This window comes from Nicotiana sylvestris, chromosome 11 (assembly GCF_000393655.2).
Source record: "Nicotiana sylvestris chromosome 11, ASM39365v2, whole genome shotgun sequence".
Taxonomy (NCBI): domain Eukaryota; kingdom Viridiplantae; phylum Streptophyta; class Magnoliopsida; order Solanales; family Solanaceae; genus Nicotiana; species Nicotiana sylvestris.
Genome location: NC_091067.1, coordinates 115,639,034 through 115,662,339, shown reverse-complemented (window position 1 = coordinate 115,662,339; position 23,306 = coordinate 115,639,034). Strand labels below are relative to the sequence as shown.

Below are 23,306 nucleotides of genomic sequence, written 5' to 3'. Positions count from 1 at the left end.
ATTTCTTGTTCCGCATAAACGTCCAAAACTAGAAGCTTTTTTTAAAAGAAAACTTACTACGACTGTATTAGACAATAATAGCGCAATTAGCACCAGAGTGGTCACAATTCAATTTGATTTGATTTTGTGAAAAAAAAATTAAATTTCTTATGTCAATTTGCTGAATATACAAGTCAAAATATAACAAACTAGTTTCATTTCGCTCATCATCCTCATTGTTTCTTATTGGTTGCTTTATAAATACAAAATTTAGGGTGTAAATGTCGAATATAATTCAAACAAATAATAATTTACTATTAAGCCGAAATCGCAACCCTCTTATCATAACCTAGTGGTATTATATTGTAGCCCCATGCTATATGTGCCAAGATGCCATGTATGAAGGCACAAGTATAATAGTTCTTTTCTTGAAAAGAAAAAAAAAGTTACTATCTTCAGAAAGTTTGATAAAGGTCTGTGCGGGGACTGTAAGGTCCCGAGTGAGAACCTCACGACTCAGCATTGGCTTCTAGTCATGGACTTGAAGATTATGAGGAAGCAAAGAAAGAGGGTTATGTTTGGTCTACCTAGGACTAAGTGGGAAGCTTTGACAAAAGACAGAGCACAAAAGTTGGGAGATAGGTTTCTTGCAATGAGAGCATGGAGGAATAGTGGGGATGCGAGTAGTATGTGAACCGCGACTGCGAATTGCATTAGGGAGGCTGCTAGAGAGGTATTGAAGGTCTCAAAGAGCTCATCTGGTGGTTGTAAAGGGGGTTGGTGGTGGATTACTGAGGTTCAAGATAAAGTGGAGGCTGCATATCTGAAGCTTCTGAAAAGCGTGGACGAGGAGGCGAGGAGAACGAATAGGGAGCGATATAAGATGGCTAAGAAGGAAGCGAAGTTAGCAGTTACTACGGCCACGACCACTACATTTGAATGCTTGTATGAAGAACTCGGAGGTAGAGGAAGGGATAAGAAGTTGTACAGGCTAGCCAAGGTGCGAGAAAGGAAGGCCCATTACCTGGACCAAGTGAAGTGCATCAAGGACGAGGACGACAGAATTTTGTTGGATGAGATACTTATTCGACGTAGATGGCAAACTTACTTCCATAAACTCTTGAACGAATAGGGGGATAGGAACATTGAGCTAGGCGACTTAGAATACTCTGAGTGTCGTTGGGACTTAAGATATTGTAGGCATATAAGAGTTGAGAAGGTTGAGGGGGCTATACGTAAGATGAGCAGGGGGAGAGCGACTAGCCCTAACGACATCCTGGTGGAATTTTGGAAGAGCATGGGTAGGGGTGGGCTTGGAGTGGCTCACTAGGTTATCTAATGTCATTTTTAGGACGAAGAAGATGACTGAAGAATGGAGATGGAGTGCGATGGTCCCACTATATAAAAACAAGGGTGACATCCAAAGTTGCAATAACTACCGAGGCATCAAGTTACTAAGCCATGATATGAACGTATGGGAGAGGGCGGTGGACCTGAGGTTGAGGAGGATTGTGGATATTTCTGAAAACTAGCTTGGATTTATGCCAGGACATTCGATTATGAAAGCTATTCATCTTGTTAGGAGGTTAATGGAGCAGTATAGGGAGAAAAGGAGGGATTTAAATATGGTGTTCATCCACTTAGAGAAGGCTTACAATAAAGTGCCAAGGGAGGTTCCAAGAAGATGTTTGGAGGCTAGAGGTGTTCATGTTGCTTACATTAGGGTTATTAAGGACATGTATAATGGAGCTAAGACTCGAGTGAGGACTGTAAGAGGAGACTCGCAATGCTTCCCGATTATGATGGGTTGCATCATGGGTCAGCCCTCAGTCCATTTCTATTTTCTTTGACTATCGATGCGCTGACGCGCCACATACAAGGAGAGGTGTCGTGGTGCATGTTATTTGCAAATGATATTATTCTGATTGACAAGACACGAGAGGTTAGAGATTTGGAGGCAGACTCTAGAGTCTAAAGGTTTTAAGTTGAGCAAGACCAAGACAGAATACTTGGAGTGCAAGTTCAGTAGGATAACTGAGATTGTGGACGAAGAAGTGAGGCTTGACTCTCAAGTCACCTTTAAGAGAGAGAGTTTTAAATACCTTGGGTCAGTTATACAAAGGAATGGAGAGATTGACGAGGATGTTACACATTGTATGGGGCGGGATGGATAAAATGGAGGCTCTCTTCAAGTGTTTTGTGTGGTAAGAATGTTCAACCTAAACTTGAAGGTAAATTTTATAGAGTGGTGGTCAAATCGACTATGTTATATGGGACGGAGTGTTGGCCAGTCAAGAACTCTCATGTCCAAAAGATGAAGGTGGATAAAATGAGGATGTTGAGATAGATGTGCGTGCATACTAGGCTAGATAGAATTAGAAATGAAGTTATTCGGGACAAGGTGGGCGTGGCCCCTGTGGAGAGCAAGATGCGGGAGGCGAGACTTAGATGGTTCGAGACTTAGATGGCGCGGGAGCTTTTAACATATTTATTTATTTTCGTATTCCTTAACTTTTATGTTTACTTGTTGTTGCTTTCGTTCCTGCCTTCTGATTATAATACTCCATTTTAATTTTGTATCTTTGTATTTTTTTTTGATTTTCTAATTGGTGTGCTTGCGGCTGCCTTTCTTTTATTTTTCCTAAGCCGAGGGTCTTCCGAAAATAGCCTCTCTGCCTTCTTGTAGGTAGAAGTAAGGTCTGCTTACATACTACCCTCCCCAGACTCCACTTGTGGGATTACACTGAATTTGTTGTTGTTGTTGTTGTTGTAGATAAACTAAGGGATGAAAGAAAAATTGATCGAAAATTAAGAAAAGCCAAAATAGTTTATTTTTCCTTTTCTTAGAATATACTATTTAATTCATAGTGTTGGTAACTATTTAACAGAGCCATATGGGAGTACTTGACAAGATTAGGTGAAGGGACACAAAACACATTAATTTAAACTAATTAGATAATACAGAAAATCGTAAAATAAGAACTTACATGTTCTTTCGCACTATATATTACAGTCTAAACACTAATGATATGTAAAGAAAAAGCTATGAAAGTCACGTCTATAGTATATCTATGCTTAGTTATACTTGAATAGAATATTAAGGTTTTACCCTAATGGGCTTTTAGAGCATTTTTATTTCCAAGAGATTTTTTTCTTCCTATACCATATATGAAACTTTATTACCAAATATGTGCATAGTTTCTAATTTATCTGTCATGTTCATACTTTTTCTACAATTATTATACCATTCATTAAATACTAATTATTAGTAGCTGAATCTTCCTAATTAGGCACGCTACAAATCAGGAACAGAATATTCTAATAGATTTAGCGACCTTCAGATCAAATTTGAAACGGAAATCCTTTATCTTCAATTTAAAATCAAATTACATAGACTCTTTTCTGCAAAAACTCTATTCTTCGATATTTTTCCTTAAACCACAAATCAAAAAAAGACAAAATCGTCAACAAATTCGAATCAAATTGTAGAAATTAGTTCTGCAAAAGCTCAGTTCGTCGACTTTTTTCCTCAATCCACTGATCAAAAAAGCGACAAAATATTCAACAAATTCAAGTCAAATTGTAGAAATCAATTCTGCCGATACTCCGTTCTTCGTCTTTTTTTCTTAACCCAAAAAATCAAAAAACGACAAAATATTGAACAATACCTCAGTAACGACATGCAATCATGTCCAAAATCCAAATCATGCTACAGTTAAATGGGAATTGGGATAGCTATGACAGATTTAGAGATTTTCAAGTTGATGGCATTGTGCTCGATGAGGATGCAAGTTACAGATGTTGATTTCTACAATTACAGAGCAATTAATGATTGATACTTCGGAAAATTTTTTAGAAATCAAATACATTGTAAATGAGAATTGTCCTCTAATGGAGATTAGGAACGATATGGGGGTTCGTGTGTATATGGAGACAAAAAAGGAGAATAAAAACTTAGGATCGTATCCGTCATGTATAAGTGTACGAGATTTCAATATGGAATTGACTATTACCAATGAGAATACAAGTGCATGTTTGTTATGTTTCAAATTTTATGGAAGTCTGATTTTACAGTAATATCTATAAAATTCCTACATTTATCTACAAAATAAACTACACATCAGTTTTAGGATGTATAGAGCAATATTATTTTCATGATTATCTACAAAATTACTACATTTATACTACAATTAAACTACAATCTATGTTTCTAAAATGTTGACTACAAATTTTTTTTCTATCTACAAATATTCTACAAATGTACTACAAATCAGTTTAAGTATGTATAAAGCAGTATTATTTGTAAGGGTATCTACATAATTACTACATTTATACTACAATTAAACTAAAATGTATGTGGAAAAAAATGTTGACTACAAAATTTTCTCTCATCTACAATTTATCTACAAAGATTCTACAAAATTGTAATGACACTATTTATCTTTATTTTCATGCAGGTTCGTCTGGGACAATAAAGTTACTTGATATGCCAGTCTCTCCCGTCATAGAGGAATATATGAAATTTTATTACCAAATATGTGCATAGTTTCTAATTTACCCGCCATGTTCACACTTTTTCTACAATTATTATACCATTTATTAAATACTAATTATTAGTAGCTGAATCTTCCTAATTAGGCGCGCTACACATCAGGAACAGAATATTCTAATTGATTTAGCGCCCTTCAAATCAAATTTGAAACAGAAATCCTTTATCTTCAATTTAAAATCAAATTACATAGACTCTTTTCTGCAAAAACTCGGTTCTTCGATATTTTTCCTTAAACCACAAATCAAAAAAAGACAAAATCGTCAACAAATTCGAATCAAATTGTAGAAATCAGTTCTGCAAAAGCTCAGTTCGTCAACTTTTTCCTCAATCCACTGATCAAAAAGGCGACAAAATATTCAACAAATTCAAGTCAAATTGTAGAAATCAATTCTGCCGATACTATGTTTTTCGTCTTTTTTTTTCTTAATCCAAAAAATCAAAAAAGCAACAAAATAATGAACAATACCTCAGCAACGACACGCAATCATGTCCAAAATCCCAATCATGCTACAATTAAATGAGAATTGGGATAGCTATGGAAGATTTAGAGATTTTCAAGTTGATGGCATTGTGCTCGATGAGGATGCAAGTTACTATATGTTGATTTCTACAATCGCAGAGCAATTAATGATTGATACTTCGGAAAAAGTTATAGAAATCAAATACATTGTGAATGAGAATTGTCCTCCAACAGAGATTAAGAATGATATGAGGGTTCGTGTGTATATGGAAGTCTGATTTTACGGTAATATCTATAAAATTCCTACATTTATCTACAAAATAAACTACTCATCAGTTTTAGAATGTATAAAGCAATATTGTTTTCATGATTATCTGCAAAATTATTACATTTATACTACAATTAAACTACAATCTATGTTTCTAAAATGTTGACTACAAAATTTTTCTCTTCATCTACAAATATACTACAAATTAGTTTAAGTATGTATAAAGCAGTATTATTTGTAAGGGTATCTACATAATTACTACATTTATACTATAATTAAACTACAATCTATGTGGAAAAAAATGTCGACTACAAAATTTTCTCTCATCTACAATTTATCTACAAAGATTCTACAAAATTGTAATGACACTGTTTATCTTTATTTTCATGCAGGTTCGTCTGGGACAATAAAGTTACTTGATATACTAGCCTCTCCCGTCATAGAGGAATATCAAAGTGAAATAATAACTGAAGGTACACAAAGTGTTATCGAAGAAAGACAAGTGTATCAAGACAAGCAAACAATTGCAACTGCAATGAAGCACTATTCTGTCATGCACAAGTACCAATTCAGGGTTAAAAGATCTAGCCACAGAAGGTATGAATATATTAACGGTGAAAAGATCATTATAAACAGTATTTTCCTTGTGATATGTGTTTTTCAAACATTGTAGATGAAAAATAGTTATATTGTATAGTGTGTTACTTTATGTTAAAACAGTCCTTTTGTTACATCTACATTGATAACCTGTATTATAAATGTATTTTTTGTAGCTACTGGCTTATATGCGTTGGAGAAAACTGTAATTGGCACTTCAAGGCAACATCAATTAATGATTCTGCAATGTTTAAGGTTAGGGGTTTCAATCGACAACATACATGCACCTTAATGGACGAAACATTCATACAACGCAAACGTACTGCAGTTGTAGTTGGTAGCATGATCATTCCAATGTATTGTAATCCTAAGACAGTTTACACACCAAAGGACATACAAACTGACATGTTGTCCCAACACGGAGTGAACCTAAGCTACATGCAAGCATGAAGAGCAAAGGAAAAGGCTTTATAGTTTTTGAGAGGATATCCGGCTGACTCCTACAGCAAATTACCAAAATATTTTTATATTCTTGAGAAGACGTATCCTGGTTCAGTTGTTAAATTGAAGAAGACATCAGATGAATGCTCCTTATATGCATTTGTTGCTCTTTGTACTTCAATAAGTGGTTGGGAATATTGTAGACCAGTAGTAGTGGTTGATGGGACATTCTTAAAGTTAGCCTACATGGGGATTATGCTGACAGCAAGCACAATGGATGCAGCAGGTAAAATTGTAGTTATTTTGTAGGCAGTTTATAAATTGTAGATACTTTGTAGATATATTGTAGTTTATATGTATTTGTGTTTGTATATGCATTTTCAAAGTTGCCAGTTAATTATTTTTTGACTAATAATGTAGGTACAATATTGCCTTTGGCATATGCTGTGGTTGATCCGGTAAACAACGCATCGTGGAAGTGGTTTTTTGAGTAATTCAAGCAAGCATATGGTGAAAGAACGTCAATGTGTGTTGTTTCAGATAGGAATGAGAGTATCCTGAAGGCAACATCAATTGTCTATCCAGGCGTGCCACACTACTCTTGCATGTGGCATATTTGGACAAATATAAGGGCAAAGTTCAAGAAGGGTCATCTACAATTAAATGAATTGTACTTTGCTACAACACGATCATACACTCTGGATGAGTTTAATGAAAGGATGTCGAAGATTGAAGAGTTAGACTCGCGTGTTAAATCATACCTCTATGATATTGGCTATCATAGATGGTCAAGAGTACATGCAACGGTGAATAGAACTTGGACTATGACATCAAACATTGCAAAGTCGTTGAATGTTGTAACAAAAGATGCAAGAGAGCTGCTAATATTTGACCTATTAGAGTATATGAGGACACTTCTTGAACATTGGACGAACGAGAAGTTATTGAAGGCAAAGGGTACTTTCACATTCCATGGGTCCAAATTTAACAAAGAATTGGAGAACAACAGAACATTATCTCAGAAACTTAGGGTAAGATCTGTTTATTTGGTGCAGAAAAATAATATTTTAATATACAGTGTTTCCATACTGTAGATAATTTGTAGATAAGTTGCAGATAAATTGTAGATAATCTATTTTTATGATTGTAAATATTTTTCTTTCTGTTTGTTATGTAATTGTAGGTGAGTGCTTCAACAGATCATATCCATACTGTGATAGATGGTGTGAAGCGGTACATTGTGTGTCTTGAAAGCAAGAAATGTAGCTGTGGCCAGTTCCAACTTGATGAACTTCTATGTGTGCATGCTTTGGCAGCTTTAAGGCACAAGAATGAAACTTATGAAAACTATTGCTCTCCGTATTACACAAAGGAGAGCTTACTGTGTACATATGAAATACCAGTAAATCCCCATCTTGATAAAAGCAAATGGAATGTGCCACAACATATATCTGATGAAGTAGTAAATCCACCTACGCTAGAGAAAAGACAGTCAGGAAGACCTCAAAAGGAAAAATACAAAACATATGATGAACTAAAGTCAAAGAAGTACAAGGTGTCATGTGACAACTATGGAGGTGAAGGGCATAACAAAAGATCTTGCAAAAATTCGCCCAAAAAGAAATAAATATCATGTAGTTAGAATAGTATTTCAAAATAATTGTTAATGTGTTCAAGTTAATAGAATTTTGTGTGTAATCGTTTAAGATTTTAAAGATCATAATGTAGTTAATTTCAATTTGTTTCTGTGTTTGTTAACATGTTTTTCTGTATTGTGTCAAGCATCTACCTCATTTTTGACATTCTGTTCATAGCAGTTAATATTTATTATCTACAATATAACTACAAGTTAAAAAAAATTAATTTAACTTGAACTGACAGTTATATATAGAAATTAAATATAACTGGAGGGATTCCCTACAAATTATATACATATTCAACTATAAAATTATATACAATCTCAACATTCAGTGTTTCCAGATTGTAGATAATTTGAAGTTTTTTTATAGATAAATTGTATTCTAACAACATAATAACTACATTTAAGATAATGAAGAACAAGTGTTATAAATATTAAACAACTGGATATAAAATCACCAAGTTATTTTCAAGTGAACTACTACACTAGATAAAAATTAACAAAACAAAAGGTCTGCTACAATAAAAATACAAATGAATTGTTCCGAAAGTTGTGTACTATACTTCTCCTACAAACTAGCATCAACTAATTACATATACATGACACTACTTCTTCTTTCTCTGGACTCTTGTTTTTTCATTCAATGCAGGTGCACCCTTCCTCCTTGCTAGTATGCATGCAACCTCACTTTTACTGATTGACCCATCTTTCTGCTTCTTTGTAGCAAAGTCCCATAGGAGCGCTCCATAGCATCTACGATGTTGGTCAATATCAGAAAGGTCTTCTGCGGGAATTGACAAATCTCCAAGGCTAACATACTCCGCAAAGGCAGCAACAAATACACCACAATCGCTGCAGAACACATTTTTTTTTAAATATTTACCAATGATAGAAATAAAAAAAGAATTAAATGCATAGAAAGAGAGAATAGATTTTTTATAGTGACCCTTCTTTTTGCTGTGGAAGCTCTCCAACGATCCACTGAATGTTAAGAGGGTTGGTAACATGTTTCTCGATGTATGCCTTTGTATTCATGAAGTTAATGTCTTTACGCTTCCCATAGAAACCAGTGCATGACAAATACAAAGGGATAATAACAAAGAACTTTTCGACACAGGATTCAACAACTTGATGGTTGCATGAAGAGACCATGGAATCATACGCATAAAGTTGCCTGTCTGCAATGTCGAAAACGACCAACACCCAATGGAATTTTTGTATAATATTGACGGGCATGATGGCATAGTCAACTTCATCCCATGCAACATTGGCAAGTAGTCTATACCCCAAAATATATTCTGCAACAACATCTTGGGGTTTAACAACCGAATACTTCTTTTGTGGAGGTGAATTTATGAACTTTTCATAAATTTGTTCTATCCTAGTCTTGAACAAACAATCCGTTGTGGTAAACCTGGTCTTGTTATTGGGGCCGTACTTGCCTCTTTTCCTCAAGTAATACATTAAAATATCAATATGCTGCAACCAAAAATAGTTGGCATGTAAACAGCAAGTCAACTTCAAATAATCTACATAAAACTATATTATAACTACAATTTACTACAAAACAGAAACAAAAAATCTACAATGATGTCTAAAAACAGCTCTACAATTTAAACTACAAAGTCAACTTTAAATAATCTAAAAATAACTACAATTTATCTACAGTTATTGGGCAAACATGTAACACATCATCTACAATCATGTCTACATTATATCTACATTTTATACTACAATTAATCTTGTAATGTTCTACATAAACTACAAAATAACTACAATTACACTACAAACAGGAAATACAACAACAAACTATTCTGTCCACAAAATATATATAGAATTTATGCTATAAATAATCTTCAAATATGATACATAATCTGAAACCTAGATACAATTACACTAGATACAAGAAAGACATCATTTACAATCATGTCTACATCATATCTACAATTTATACTACAAGTCATCTTCATATATTATAGATATCTATAACATAACTGTAATTAAACTACAAAACAGAAGACAAAATATCTACAAATCATATCTGGGGAATAAACTCCTTGATACTTACCGAGTCATTGAGGACTTGTCCGGGGTGAGCCAGGGAAAAAAACCATTCCTTCTTATCAACCTTTTCCACTCCAAGGTCTAACCAAGGCTTAAAAGATAAATGCTAAAATGCTAAAATGTAGATTGAATTAGATATGTAAAAGATAAATGCTAAAATGCAAGTGTCAAATTATGCATTCATACCTCTTTGAACCTTTGTTGCTACAGTGGTATAACCACTTGTTGAAGTTATCTAAAACCTCCGGATCTATATCTTCACCAATAACAGTAGTAAAAGGGTGTTTGAGGTAGAAAATTTTAGGTCCAACCGAGCTGCTGCCCCCAGAACTATATAGAGAGATAAATGGTGATCGGGCATGCTTTCCCGGATGCCTTGTTCTCCGCGGATGCATAGGTGTTGTATCATCTTGTATGGGCTCGCCAAAATTAACCAACTGGGATAAGTTATCAGGCAACTCAAAATCATCTAGTGTGACCCCTTCTTCTTAACTCCTGATCCTTCTGAATCACGTAGATCCACATAATGTGCATCTGCACCTTCATTGTCATATTTCTCAATGACCTGTTCTGTCTGAGCTGCTACTGTCACTCCGTGAATTGGAGACTGTGCATTGATATCTTCCATGACTGTAACACAATTCATATCTTACTTAACAAGAATGTTAAAATTTATAAACAACAAGAAAATATCTCTGAATGACAGTATGATACCTGCTTTGTCTTCATCAGCTGCAACTTGAAGATGCATATATAAATCACCATGTGCTAGAAGATTTTATTGACCAACTTCACCTTCAACATGCTCTGTTTTATAATAAAAAATGGTAAATAATACTGGATAATAGTGGCTTGAAAGTTATAGAATATGTGTATCAGAATTGTAGATAATTTGTGGATAAATGTAGATATGTTGTATATACACTGACACAAATTGTAGATACTTTGTAGGTATTTTGTAGATACTTGTTTTGTTGGTGTTGGCTTGAACTTGTTCCCCAATATTGAACGGAAAATGCTGATTGTTCAAGTCTTTTTGTTGGTCATTGTTTTTTGTTGAACTGCCAACAAACTGAATGTTTTATGTTAGTTTGTATATATTTTTTCATATGTCTAAATTTTTTTGCTATAAAAATAAAAGTAAGATCTTACTTTTGCATCATCTTGCATATTTCTACTGTTTATCATTTGCAAAACAGTCTGCACAGACTCATTTATAAACCCTCGAAGGCTATCGAATTCTACAAAGACAACTTTCCCAAAATCTTCAAGTTTTCCATCAACCTACAAGTTACAATATAGTAAGTTGTTAACTTCATAATATGTCCTAACATACATTCAAAAACATATGCAATTATGTATAGATATATATCAGAATTTACACATTTGTAGATATTTTGTAGTCAGTTTATGAAATGTAGATATATTGTAGATATTGTATAGATATATTGTAGTTTATATGTATTACCTGCTCAATTCCTTTTTCTAATTTTCTGATCTTCTTAGCAATAGACTCCTTGTCCTCTTCTCCATCTGTTTGTTTGGGTTCCAACGAAGGAGGATCAGCATTGGGAACCTTAGATATTTGTTCACCTTCTTGAACTTTGTACTCAATTTTGTCGAGCAAAATCAGCACTGCAATCTCTTCTCCAGATTTACCTATGTTGGTAAACTGAATGAGGAAAAATAAATTAGTTTGATCAAGGCAGAATATGTAGAATAATTGTAGATATTTTGAAGGTAAATGTATAATCATAAAAAAAAAACTTTACCTTTATCCACCCAGGCTTTATCATCTTCTCTTTAAAGGCAGCTAACCAAATATGCCCCTTACTAGCTGACCTTCTTAGTATGCGAGGTAGTGAGTTAGAACACCTCGTAGCTATATCAGTGCTGACAGTAGAGTAACACTCATAAAGCCATACTTGCAATGCTAGTGAGCATCCCCGTATAAGATAAGAATGTACATGCGGATTTAGTCTGTGCCTAACAGATTCCATCATCAGGGTGAAAGATTTAATACCCCATGGGTATGACTTATACTGCCCAGATTCTACCAAATAGAACCTAAAGTGATCTACAAAAGAAACATGATCTTTGTCCGAAGGACAAATGAAAAATTCTAAAAGATAAAGGATGCACAACTTCACTGCATCCTCATCGTTTACCCAGGATCTAGTGGTTACTATCTGTTTCAAATAAGACTTCTCCATTCTTAATTTGTTAGGAAAATAACTGCTCATTATTTTGCTAACATAAGTGGGAGTATAACCAAAATCAGTAACCTGGGTAACACATCTTAGACTGGTAATTAATGCAAACTCACGCAATCCAAAATTTAATGTTTCACCCTTTAACTGTACAGAAAAATATGATGCATTGGATCTTGTCAATTCATACTTCATCAGAAGATGAATGGCTTGGTTTTGCATGCATATGGTGGGAAGAGACAGTAGGTATCCAAAATACGTCTTTTTGAAAAGCTTCAACCCATTTGAGGATAGAAGCTCTTTAATCTGGCTAGGAATGCTAGGATCACACAAAGTGTGGAATCTAAGCACCCCATAATCAACATTATGTGGGGTAAAAAAGTGTCCATTCTGCACAAATAATAAATTATTTCACATTAATAAAATGCATAAAAAGGATACATTCATCTAAATTTTATCTACAACATAACTACAAATGATTACATAATATCTACAATTTAAAGCATTTTCTACAAAAAGGCAGCAACAAAAGATAACTACAATTCTACTTCAAATAGTACAAGTTACCTAGCAATATAACTACAAAAAAACTACAAAATATCTACAATTATAAAGGCAGAACATCACACCTACAAATAGTCTTCAAAATTAAGACAATTACTCTACACTTGTCTAAAACACGTATAACACAGATTTTACCATCATAAACCAAACTAAAAAATTAGAAACTAAACTAATAAATGTTTACCTTCACCAATGATTGGTTGCGAACAATTTTAGGGTGTTTTTTTGAATGTTTCTTCTTTTGAATTTTTCGAACCAGGAGACACCTTTGCTTTCTTTCCTGTTCGAAGATTAGGGACCTCTTCTTCAAAGTCGTCATCTATCAAAAGCTCTTTTCCTTTTCGTTTGACTTGTTTGCCTGGTGTAGAAGTTTCTCCAGCATCTACATCATGTTTTTGTTTAGTTCTCATCTCGACTCTGATTTGTTGGGGAGAGGAACTATGAGTAGTCTTTGCAATTGCATGTGGAGATTTGCCTTGCTTTTTGGGTAATTTTGGTGATAAAACACCCAAATCAAATGAGGGTATATCAGCTACTGCTGATTTTTTAGGACTTTGTTTTAAAGTTTTGTTGTTCTTCATTGATGAACTTCAACTGGAGTAAAATGGGGAACCAATTTTGTTGAAGGATTTCTTCAATTTTCTGTGAATTTAGAGGGAAAACTTGGTTTCAGAAGATGGAAAATGGTAAAAAGAACGTGGGTATGGGTAAAACGTGGTTGAGGCTGAGGGGTTAGGAGATAGAAACGTGGGATGAGTGGGGATACTGGGATATACAGATTCCTTTAATTAAGGAGTAAAAAATGTACAATTAATTATACCCTTAATTAATTATGGTATAGAATTGGTAATTTGGTATACTAAGTGTAATTAAGTCAAACCTTAAACATTGAGGGTAATAAGGTTTCCTATGTGACATAGGAATGTAAAAATTTCTATTTCCAATATTAGGTGTACTAGTTTTTTAGTACGCGTATTGCACATGTATTTTATTCTAGGTAAACAATTTCAAAAGATCAAAAAAATATTATATGAAATTATGAATTATAAATTAAAACTTGAAGAAAAAAGTGTAAGTTCCTAAAAAGATGATTGTTGATCTTATATAGCTAACTTAATAAAGTAACAAATTATGTTTGATAGACGTCCTCAATTATCTCAGTCGAGATACTAACATAAAATTTATTTTAGTTTTACTAATCACTTTCGCATAAGTAGAATTAAAACGTGACATTTCGAATCATCTTTGGCAACATTTGTTTTCAAAAGCTATATCTTAAAAATAATTATAATATTAAATCATCTTCTAGAATGCAAAAACTCTTATTGTTTTCCAATAAATGATATTTGATTTTGTCCATATTTTTCTTCTTTAGAAATAGTAGAAGGAGAATTAAATGCATATAGTTGTAGAAATAAATTGAGAGAGGAACATAAAAAGAGAAAGAAAAAAAGTTTGTACTAACTACCGTTAGAATGTTTACCTTATTTTGAATAGTAGAATGTTAATTAACTTGGAAGTCCTAAATATTTGGATTTAAATCCTCATAGCTCAAATATGGAAAACATTTAATAAATTAAATTTTAATCGACTTCGAAATCCTAAATATTTGAGAAATTATTAAATGACTATTTTGTCGAATGTGAAAGTAATTTTTAAAGGGTAAAAAAATAAACGATATTTCGCTAAGGCCTTCGTGCTTTTAATATAGTATAGATATAGATATAGATAGATATCCAAAAAGCTCTGATGAAAAGGTAAAAAAGAGAGAGATGTAAATCCAGTGTTAAATCTGCACATCCAACCTTTTATTCTAGCATCTAGTCAATCATCAATATCCAGGTTCACCATATTAAAATTTTCAAAAAATCATTTTTGCGCTACTGTGACAAAGTGCATACGTTTTCTAGTTTTGATAGTCTTGCAAAACCCCAAAGGTTCTAAAATCATTATTTTCCCCTTGATTTTCCTAAAGAATGAAGGAAAATAAAACCATTACACCGTTGTTGAGGGAAAGCTTTAGCTAGCTAGCAGTCATGAGTAATTTCCAACAATTTTTATCCATATTCGTCTAGTTAAGGGCTTTGTTAAATGAGACGGAAGCACCCCACTAGAATGGATAAGGATAGTCGGTCAATTGGCTTAATTTACTACTACAAGCCGTTTGAACACTCAACTGATGCGCTGCTCGCATCCTCGGCAAGATCACAACACGATCATGCCCAATGTTTATAGTCCACGGCTCACTCTTTTGCAATATGACTGCACGACTTGGCAAACATGGCCTTTTCCTGACCACCCGACTAATCGGCATATCATCACCTTCAATTGAAGCCCAGACTGAGAGTGTTTCTTGTGCGGGTTGAATACCGTTTGAACTAAGAGAGTTCAGTTGCATTGGAAGCTCGTCAGGTTGAGGCGTTTTGTTCGTGTTAAGCAACAAGTGTTCGCTCGGAGAGTGCCCCCGCACTTGCACCCTCTGGTGACTAACTTTGTGGTGACACACACTAGTCAACCACGCCATGACCCTCACGGCCTTGACATTGTCCGAAGCTCTTCCCACACTGGTAAACACATTATAGTACTCCTTGACGTAGTTCCCGCAGTTCAACAACTCACGTAACCCTTGCTCCTGTGGCTCAACAGCACACCAAGCCCTTTCGCGCCCTCTTGCGTAGCTCAAGTAGCTCAATCTCTCACGTAGCCCTTTTCTAACCCTCATTACCGTGGGAAGATCAGCTCACTTCAGGACTCACGATTCTGCACCAATGCCTCTGGATAGGCGGATCCTCCCACACTCAATATGGAGGATACTTCTCAATGTACCTATCCCACTTGGCATATCAGCTCGGCCTCTGGAAACTCATGTTGCAACATGACACCTTCGGCAACTCTACTACTTTGTACCTTTTGGCACTCAGCAAGCTCTTTGGGACGTACTCTTGGTGAATACTACATTCTCAAAGTGATAGCATCACCACATTCAAGAACAAAGCTCTTTGTTTTCCAACTGTCACTTCCTCAGCAAGTACCCAATGCTCCCTCTAGTACATTTGTACTCAATCAATAGACAAGAACCCTCCTGGTCCCGCTAGCACGGCTTTCCGGTTCGGTGTGCCTCGCACATGGCCCCATCTCAATGGTCCCTGATCATTTGGCGTACGCCTTTCTAGAATGACACCTTCCAACTTGGAATCCCGCTCAATTCTGAAGCTTCGCTATTTCCTTCGAATTAGTCTCCTCACCTTGGCAATTCAACGCCTTGCCTCCCCATTACATGGTTTGGCCCTTTTCCACAATCCTGGCGGCTGACTCCACCCCATTTGTGACAATCACACACTCCCGCTATGAAGCCTGTACATAGGTCCTTCTTCGCGGTTGTTAAGGAACTCTCCTGCCATTCATCGCAACCCTTTAGATGGCAAGGTGACTGCTAGCATCTATCATAATGCCAACTCTCTAGAAGGTCCCTTCTCAATTCCCTTAGGCAGTCCACAAGTCTATCCCGTGGGAAAGACACTCAACTGATGTGCTGCCCGCATCCTTGGCAAGATCTCAACACAATCATGCCCAATGTTTATAGTCCACAACTCACTCTTTTGCAATATGGCTGCACGACCTGGCAAACATGGCCTTTTCCTGACTACCCGACTAATCGGCATATCATCACCTTCAACTGAAGCCCAAACTTTTGAAAGAAACTGGGGCTGTCCATTTCCTTCATCAAAACGGCCAACAGCTCCAACTTGCTGCTTAATACGAACAAAACGCCTCAACCTGACGAGCTTCCAATGCAACTGAACTCTCTTAGTTCAAACGGTATTCATCCCGCACAAGGAACACTCTTAGTCTGCATCCGACATTCCTTATGTCCATGCCTTGCTTAGCAAAGCTGTTAACCAACTGCTAATAGAGTTTCTGACACACTGCCAGATCATCACAATCAAGAACAATTGAGCTTCTGCTAACCGTCTGTCCCTTATTGTGGAAATATCCCAACAGCATCGCACAATGGCTCTCTTTTCAAGCCAAACGTGCCTCAATAATATCCCTCTGAAAACAGCACCAGCTGCGCAGAAGACATCCCTGACTATATCTCAATCAAAGTAGGATGCCCCAAAATCACCTTCCAAAATAAAGACGATGGCGGAAACAACAACTGTGAAGTAGTCTGATTCTGCTCTGATACCACGTGTCACAGGCCGAACTTTTTCCGGATGCTAGAGGCACCAAATAGCCCATGCGGCGCCTGTAGTCTCCCCACACTACAGGCTAGCCTTTCCTTTTTCCCAGGTTTTCTAGCACGATCCTATGTCTGTGGTGAAGCTTGCCTAGGAGGCTTGATCCAACTATGCCGCCTGTATGATGTCTATGCTCATAGACTTGACTAGCTGTGGCGCTTCTCATCTGCTGGATCTCATCCATGCACACACCCGGGGTTGGCTAAGGACATATCTGCCCCTCTCCTAGCACTGAGCATCATTCTCGCGTGCGTAGTCCAATCCTCAAGCTTGACACTTGCCTCGTGCATCCGCACCCAACTTGTGCTCCACCCGAGTAGGGCAACCTTTAGTCCTTGGACTTTGTCATATGCATCTTTCATAGCATGCCCATCATTGTCTTATGGCATAGCCAAACATTGCCCTCGCGACATACTTCCATCCCGCATAGTGCAGTATCGCCCCACAACTGCATGTCTAGGCCAACGGACCCTTGATTGCCTAGCTGAACCCAAGCCAAGCTCACAAGTCAACACATGAGGCCCCTAAGATAGGTGTTTCAAGTATCCGATCGGCACGGAGGTCTTTACCCATCATTTCGGTAGCCCACAGGGCCTAATCATCCCACACGTCAAGCCTCCGGTGCCCATTTTGTGCCCAACGCTAGCCCTAAGGCGTCGCGCCGTCCATAGAGTTCCCAAGCTCGTATGGATACCTATAACAATCCTTTGAGATGCCCAGGCAGGCCCTTGAGGTTCCCCTTAAAGGTAGCTCACTTGGTGTGGCTTAGTGGCAGCACGCATGGGGGAGGCTGGCTGGGCTTCAACACCTCTGCCCCCGCTATATATGCTTAAAACAAAAAAAGCCCATGATCCCCTAGTAGACATGTTTTGGCCAGAGAATCATAATGACCCTTTCTCACTCATCCGAACTCCGAATAAGGCGCCGTCTATTCCTAAAGCTTTCTCTTGACTTCCTTCACACTTCCATGAAGTTTCACCCCATTCCCATTCTAGTGGAAATAGTTATAGCCTTCGGACGCTTCATCAAATTATGACAATGGCACTGCCCTTGGCGAAGTCAAGCCCATAGGCAAACGAACTCCAAATGAGACCAAACTTGGTCAGCATATAGACAAATGATATGCCACTGCCCTTGGCGAAGTCAAGCCCATAGGCAAACGAACTCCAAATGACGCCAAACTTGGTCACCATATATAAGAGCATAACCCCATTTTGAGACTCTAGTATGAGAAATTCCTAGTAGTTCATATTTAAAGTATTACTTTTTGTTGGACTTTAAGCCATTGGGACTTAAAGTAGAAGAAGTGTGAATTGGAAATGGAGGGAAAATGAAAAATTTGAAGAAGTGAACTTTTGTCTTGCACTTTGTCCCTCATTGGTGAGGGACAACCACATTTGTGTGCTTATATATAGAATCACTTCTTAAAGCTCTTAAAAGGAGTTGAAGAGAATGAACCCTCCCGCCGTCGTCATTGTCGCTCGCTCGGCTCGACTTTGGCTTTGGATTTGGATTTGGCTTTGGCTTTGGCTTTGGATTTGGATTTGGATTTGGATTTGGATTTGGATTTGGATTTGTCAAATGATCGATCGATAAGATTATTTTTTGGACAAAATTTATTTAATTATTTAATAATTAAATGCCAAATCACTGCTGAAAATACGCCAGAATCCTGCTGAAGATTCAGAGGGTCTCTTTGGCCGCGGTTCTACCGCGACCGCGGTGGAACCGCGGCAGGAAGATTCAGAGAGCCTCTCTGACCGCGGTTCTGCCGCGGTGGGAGATTCGAGAGCCTCTCTGACCGCGGTTCTATCGCGGTCGCGGTAGAACCGCAGCAGGCAGCGTATTCTTCTGAAAAGGCACCTTTTCCAGACACCTCTTCTGATAATTGCCTATAAATTCTGAGGCAAGGCTCCATTTTCGATATACGAAAAACACTCCAGAACTTCTTTCTTTCTGAATACACTGCATCCTAATTCGCAGTCTCTCTCTCAAATTCGTAAGTGTGATTTTGCTCCGTTCTTTGAGTTCGTTGGTATCCTGCAGTTTGTATTGCCACTGTTGCAGGAAGGTTTATTGTTTACTGGTTTTGTTCCAGTTTTTCCTTCTAACAGTTTTTTATTTTTATTTTCTTCCTAATTTTGTGTTTCCACACAGAATTGGTTTCACAAGCTTAAGGAATTTTAATTACTAACGTTTCTGTGTTGATTATTAAACTGTTTTCTATATACTTTGTTGGAGACTAAAGCCTTGTTACTTTCTACTCCTATAATTGTGTCTGTCCGGTTTAAAGTACATAAAAACTTTGCTGGAATAATAAACGTACGGATTTGAAGTATATAAAAACTTCACCATTGTTACGTGTTGTATGTTTGGTTTGGTATTCAGTTTGAAGATATCAAAACTTCACTGATTTAACAAGTTCTGTATTGTTTTCAACTTTACAGAAATATGACGAATGAAAACCAAACTAATGGAAGTGTTGCGGGAACGGGTGCTACTGTTACGAGTGTTGTTGCCTCGTCAAGCCGTTCTACTCCTCCTCATGCGATGACACCGGCAGAAAAACCCGGAAAGTTTTCCGGTATTGACTTCAAACGCTGGCAAATAAAGATGCTCTTCTATCTTACTATGTTGAGTTTGCAACGTTTCATCAAGGAGGATCCTCCGGTCATGGCTGAAAATACTCCGGATGATGAACGACTTGTTGTAACTGAAGCATGGAAACATTCTGATTTCTTGTGCAAAAACTACATATTGAGTTGTTTGGAAGATGGCTTGTACAATGTCTATAGTGTCATGGAAACTTCAAAAGCGTTATGGAATGCGCTTGAGAAGAAGTACAAGACTGAGGATGCCGGACTTAAGAAGTTCGTGGCTGCAAGGTTTTTGGATTTCAAGATGATTGACACTAGGTCAGTCATAACTCAAGTCCAAGAATTACAAGTCATTGTGCATGACCTCTTTGCTGAATGTATGACCCAAATCAATAATTTTATTAATAAGATTTATCTTATTATTAATTATGAATTTGTTATTGAAGGTATGGTCATAAATGAGGCATTTCAAGTTGCTGCTTTCATTGAGAAATTACCTCCGTTGTGGAAGGATTTTAAGAACTATCTTAAACACAAGCGGAAGGAGATAACACGAGAAGACTTGATTGTTCGTTTGAGGATAGAAGAAAACAACAAAAATGCTGAAAAGAAGTCACGTGGAAACTTGACAATAATGGGGGCAAACGTTGTTGAGGAGGCGCCACAAAATAAGAAAAGGAAGAAGGCTTCTAGACCAAAGAATTACCCAAGCAAGAAAAAGTTCAAGGGTAATTGCCACAACTGTAGAAAATCTAGGCATAAGGCCGTGGATTGTCGTGCGCCAAAGAATGATAAGAAGAAAAAGAATCAAGCTAACATGGTTGAAGATGAAATGGAGGACTTATGTGCCATGTTGTCTGAATGCAACTTGGTAGGAAATCCAAAAGAATGGTGGATAGATTCTGGAGCCACCCGCCATGTTTGTGCTAACAAGGTGTTATTTTCTTCTTATGCCCCCGCAGGACCCGACGAGACAATCTTCATGGGAAATTCATCTACGGCCAAAATTGAATGAGTTGGCAAGATTGCGTTGAAGATGACGTCGGGAAAAATAGTGACTCTAAACCAAGTCCTCCATGTTCCAGAAATTCGCAAGAATCTTGTGTCTACCTCACTTCTTGTCAAGAATGGATTCAAATGTATTTTTGTTCCTAATAGTGTTGTACTTAGTAAGAACGATGTATATGTAGGAAAAGGTTACCTAAATGAGGGCCTTTTTAAGATAAATGTAATAGCAGTTCCTATCAATAAAGTGAATGTTTCTTCTTACTTACTTGAGTCAAACACTTTATGGCATTCGCGTTTAGGTCACGTAAACTTCAAAACATTGCGGAAGATGATAAATCTAGAAGTATTGCCAAAATTTGATTGCATTAATTCCAAATGTCAAATATGTGTGGAATCAAAGTATGCTAAGCATCCTTATAAGTCCGTTGAAAGGAATTCAAGTCCTTTAGACTTAATTCACACAGATATTTGCGACATGAAGTCAACACCATCTCGCGGTGGGAAAAAGTATTTTATTACTTTTATTGACGATAGCACGAGATACTGCTATGTTTATTTACTTAATAGTAAAGATGAGGCAATTGATGCTTTCAAGCAATACAAGAGTGAAGTTGAAACGCAACTAAACAAAAAGATCAAAATGATAAGAAGTGATAGGGGTGGCGAATATGAATCTCCTTTTGAAGAAATTTGTTTGGAAAATGGCATTATTCACCAAACAACTGCCCCTTACTCTCCACAATCTAATGGAATTGCGGAGAGGAAGAATCGAACGTTGAAGGAGATAATGAATGCATTGCTAACAAGTTCTGGCTTACCACAAAACTTGTGGGGGGGTGGAAGCTATACTTACAGCTAACCGGATAATCAACCGTGTACCTCATAGTAAAACACAGTCCATTCCTTATAAAAAGTGGAAAGGAAGGAAGCCTAGCTTGAAATACTTCAAAGTGTGGGGGTGTTTAGCTAAGGTACAAGTTCCTAAACCTAAAAGGGTTAAGATAGGTCCAAAAACGGTTGATTGTGTGTTTATTGGATATGTAACCAATAGCAAGGCATATCGTTTTCTGGTTCATAAATCAGAAAATCCTGAGATTCACATTAATACGATAATAGAATCAGATAATGCTGAATTCTTTGAAACTATTTATCCGTATAAAAAGGAAAGTGAAGTGACCTGCCAAAAGTCAAAACGACCTCGGGAGGAAATAACAGATGGTATGCCTAATGAAGAAAATCCAAGAAGAAGTAAACGTCAAAGGATATCTACTTCATTCGGTCCAGATTTTCTGACTTTTCTGTTAGAAAATGAGCCTCGTACCTTCAAGGAAGCAATGTCTTCCTCAGAAGCACAATATTGGAAAGAAGCTGTCAATAGTGAAATAGAATCCATATTGAGCAACCATACCTGGGAATTGGTTGATCTTCCTCCAGGTAACAAAACGTTGGGTTCTAAATGGATTTTCAAGAAGAAAATGAAGGACGATGGTACTATTGACAAATACAAGGCAAGACTTGTTGTCAAAGGATTTAGACAACGAGAAGGTCTTGACTATTTTGACACATACTCGCCGGTAACAAGAATTACATCCATTCGGATGCTAATAGTGTTAGCCGCATTGTATGGTCTTCAAATCCATCAAATGGATGTAAAAACAACATTCTTAAATGGTGATCTTGAGGAAGAAATTTACATGAACCAACCTGAAGGGTTTGTGGTTCCGGGAAAAGAAAAGAAGGTGTGTAGACTTGTCAAGTCCCTTTATGGACTAAAACAAGCACTCAAGCAATGGCATGTGAAATTTGACCAAACAATGTTGTCAAATGGTTTTAAGATTAATGAATGTGATAAATGTGTTTACATTAAGAACGTTCTAAATCATATAGTCATTGTTTGATTATATGTTGATGATATGCTAATAATGAGCAAAGACATTGCCGACATTCAAGCTACTAAACGTATGATTGCTAGTAAGTTTGATATGAAAGACTTAGGAGTTGCCGATGTAATTTTAGGAATTAAAATCCAGAGGACTCCTCAAGGTCTAGCTTTGTCTCAGTCACATTACGTGAAAATGGTACTGGAAAAATTCAAACACTTGGAATTTAGAAGTGCAAGAACTCTAATTGACTTAAACCATCATCTTATAAAGAATAAACAACGGAAAGTCTCGTCATATACGACGAAGACATAACACCGTTAGACAACTACTTTCTAGTGGAATTATCACTATTGATTATGTAAGATCAAAGGATAATGTGGCGGATCCGCTTACAAAAGGTTTAACTAGAGAGGGAGTTGAGAAATCATCTAAGGGAATGGGACTATGGCCGAGGACAAGTCAACATGGCGGTAACTCTACCTAGAATTTTGGATGTTCCGAGATCTAGGTTCAAGGAGCTCAAACAAAGTTGTGATTGACCGGTTCAACATTGTCAAAATAAAATCTTTGGTCCATTCTCGTGATGAAGACAATGTTCAGTAACAAGGATAGAACTTTACACGTTCTTTAATGATTACCAAAGTTTGATGAGGTATCTATCAAATAGTGTCAATCTAAAGGATTACACGTTTAGGAATCACCTACGTAAGTGTGAAGTGTAAGCCGCTTCAAGGAGAATTCTGTAAGGCCAATTCTCTACGCACTTATGAGACCAGGCGGTGTTCATGGCTAAAACGAACACA

At 36.8% G+C, this 23,306-nt stretch overlaps 1 protein-coding gene across 1 annotated transcript; it reads left to right on the top strand.

Annotated features, from left to right (window-relative positions):
• Nucleotides 1–6,821: 6,821 nt before the first annotated feature.
• On the top strand, nt 6,822–7,924 carry LOC104220797 (uncharacterized). Its single transcript, XM_009771738.1, has 2 exons — nt 6,822–7,328; nt 7,481–7,924. The coding sequence occupies exons 1-2, from the start codon at nt 6,822–6,824 to the stop codon at nt 7,922–7,924; spliced, it is 951 nt and encodes a 316-aa protein (XP_009770040.1).
• Nucleotides 7,925–23,306: the final 15,382 nt, after the last annotated feature.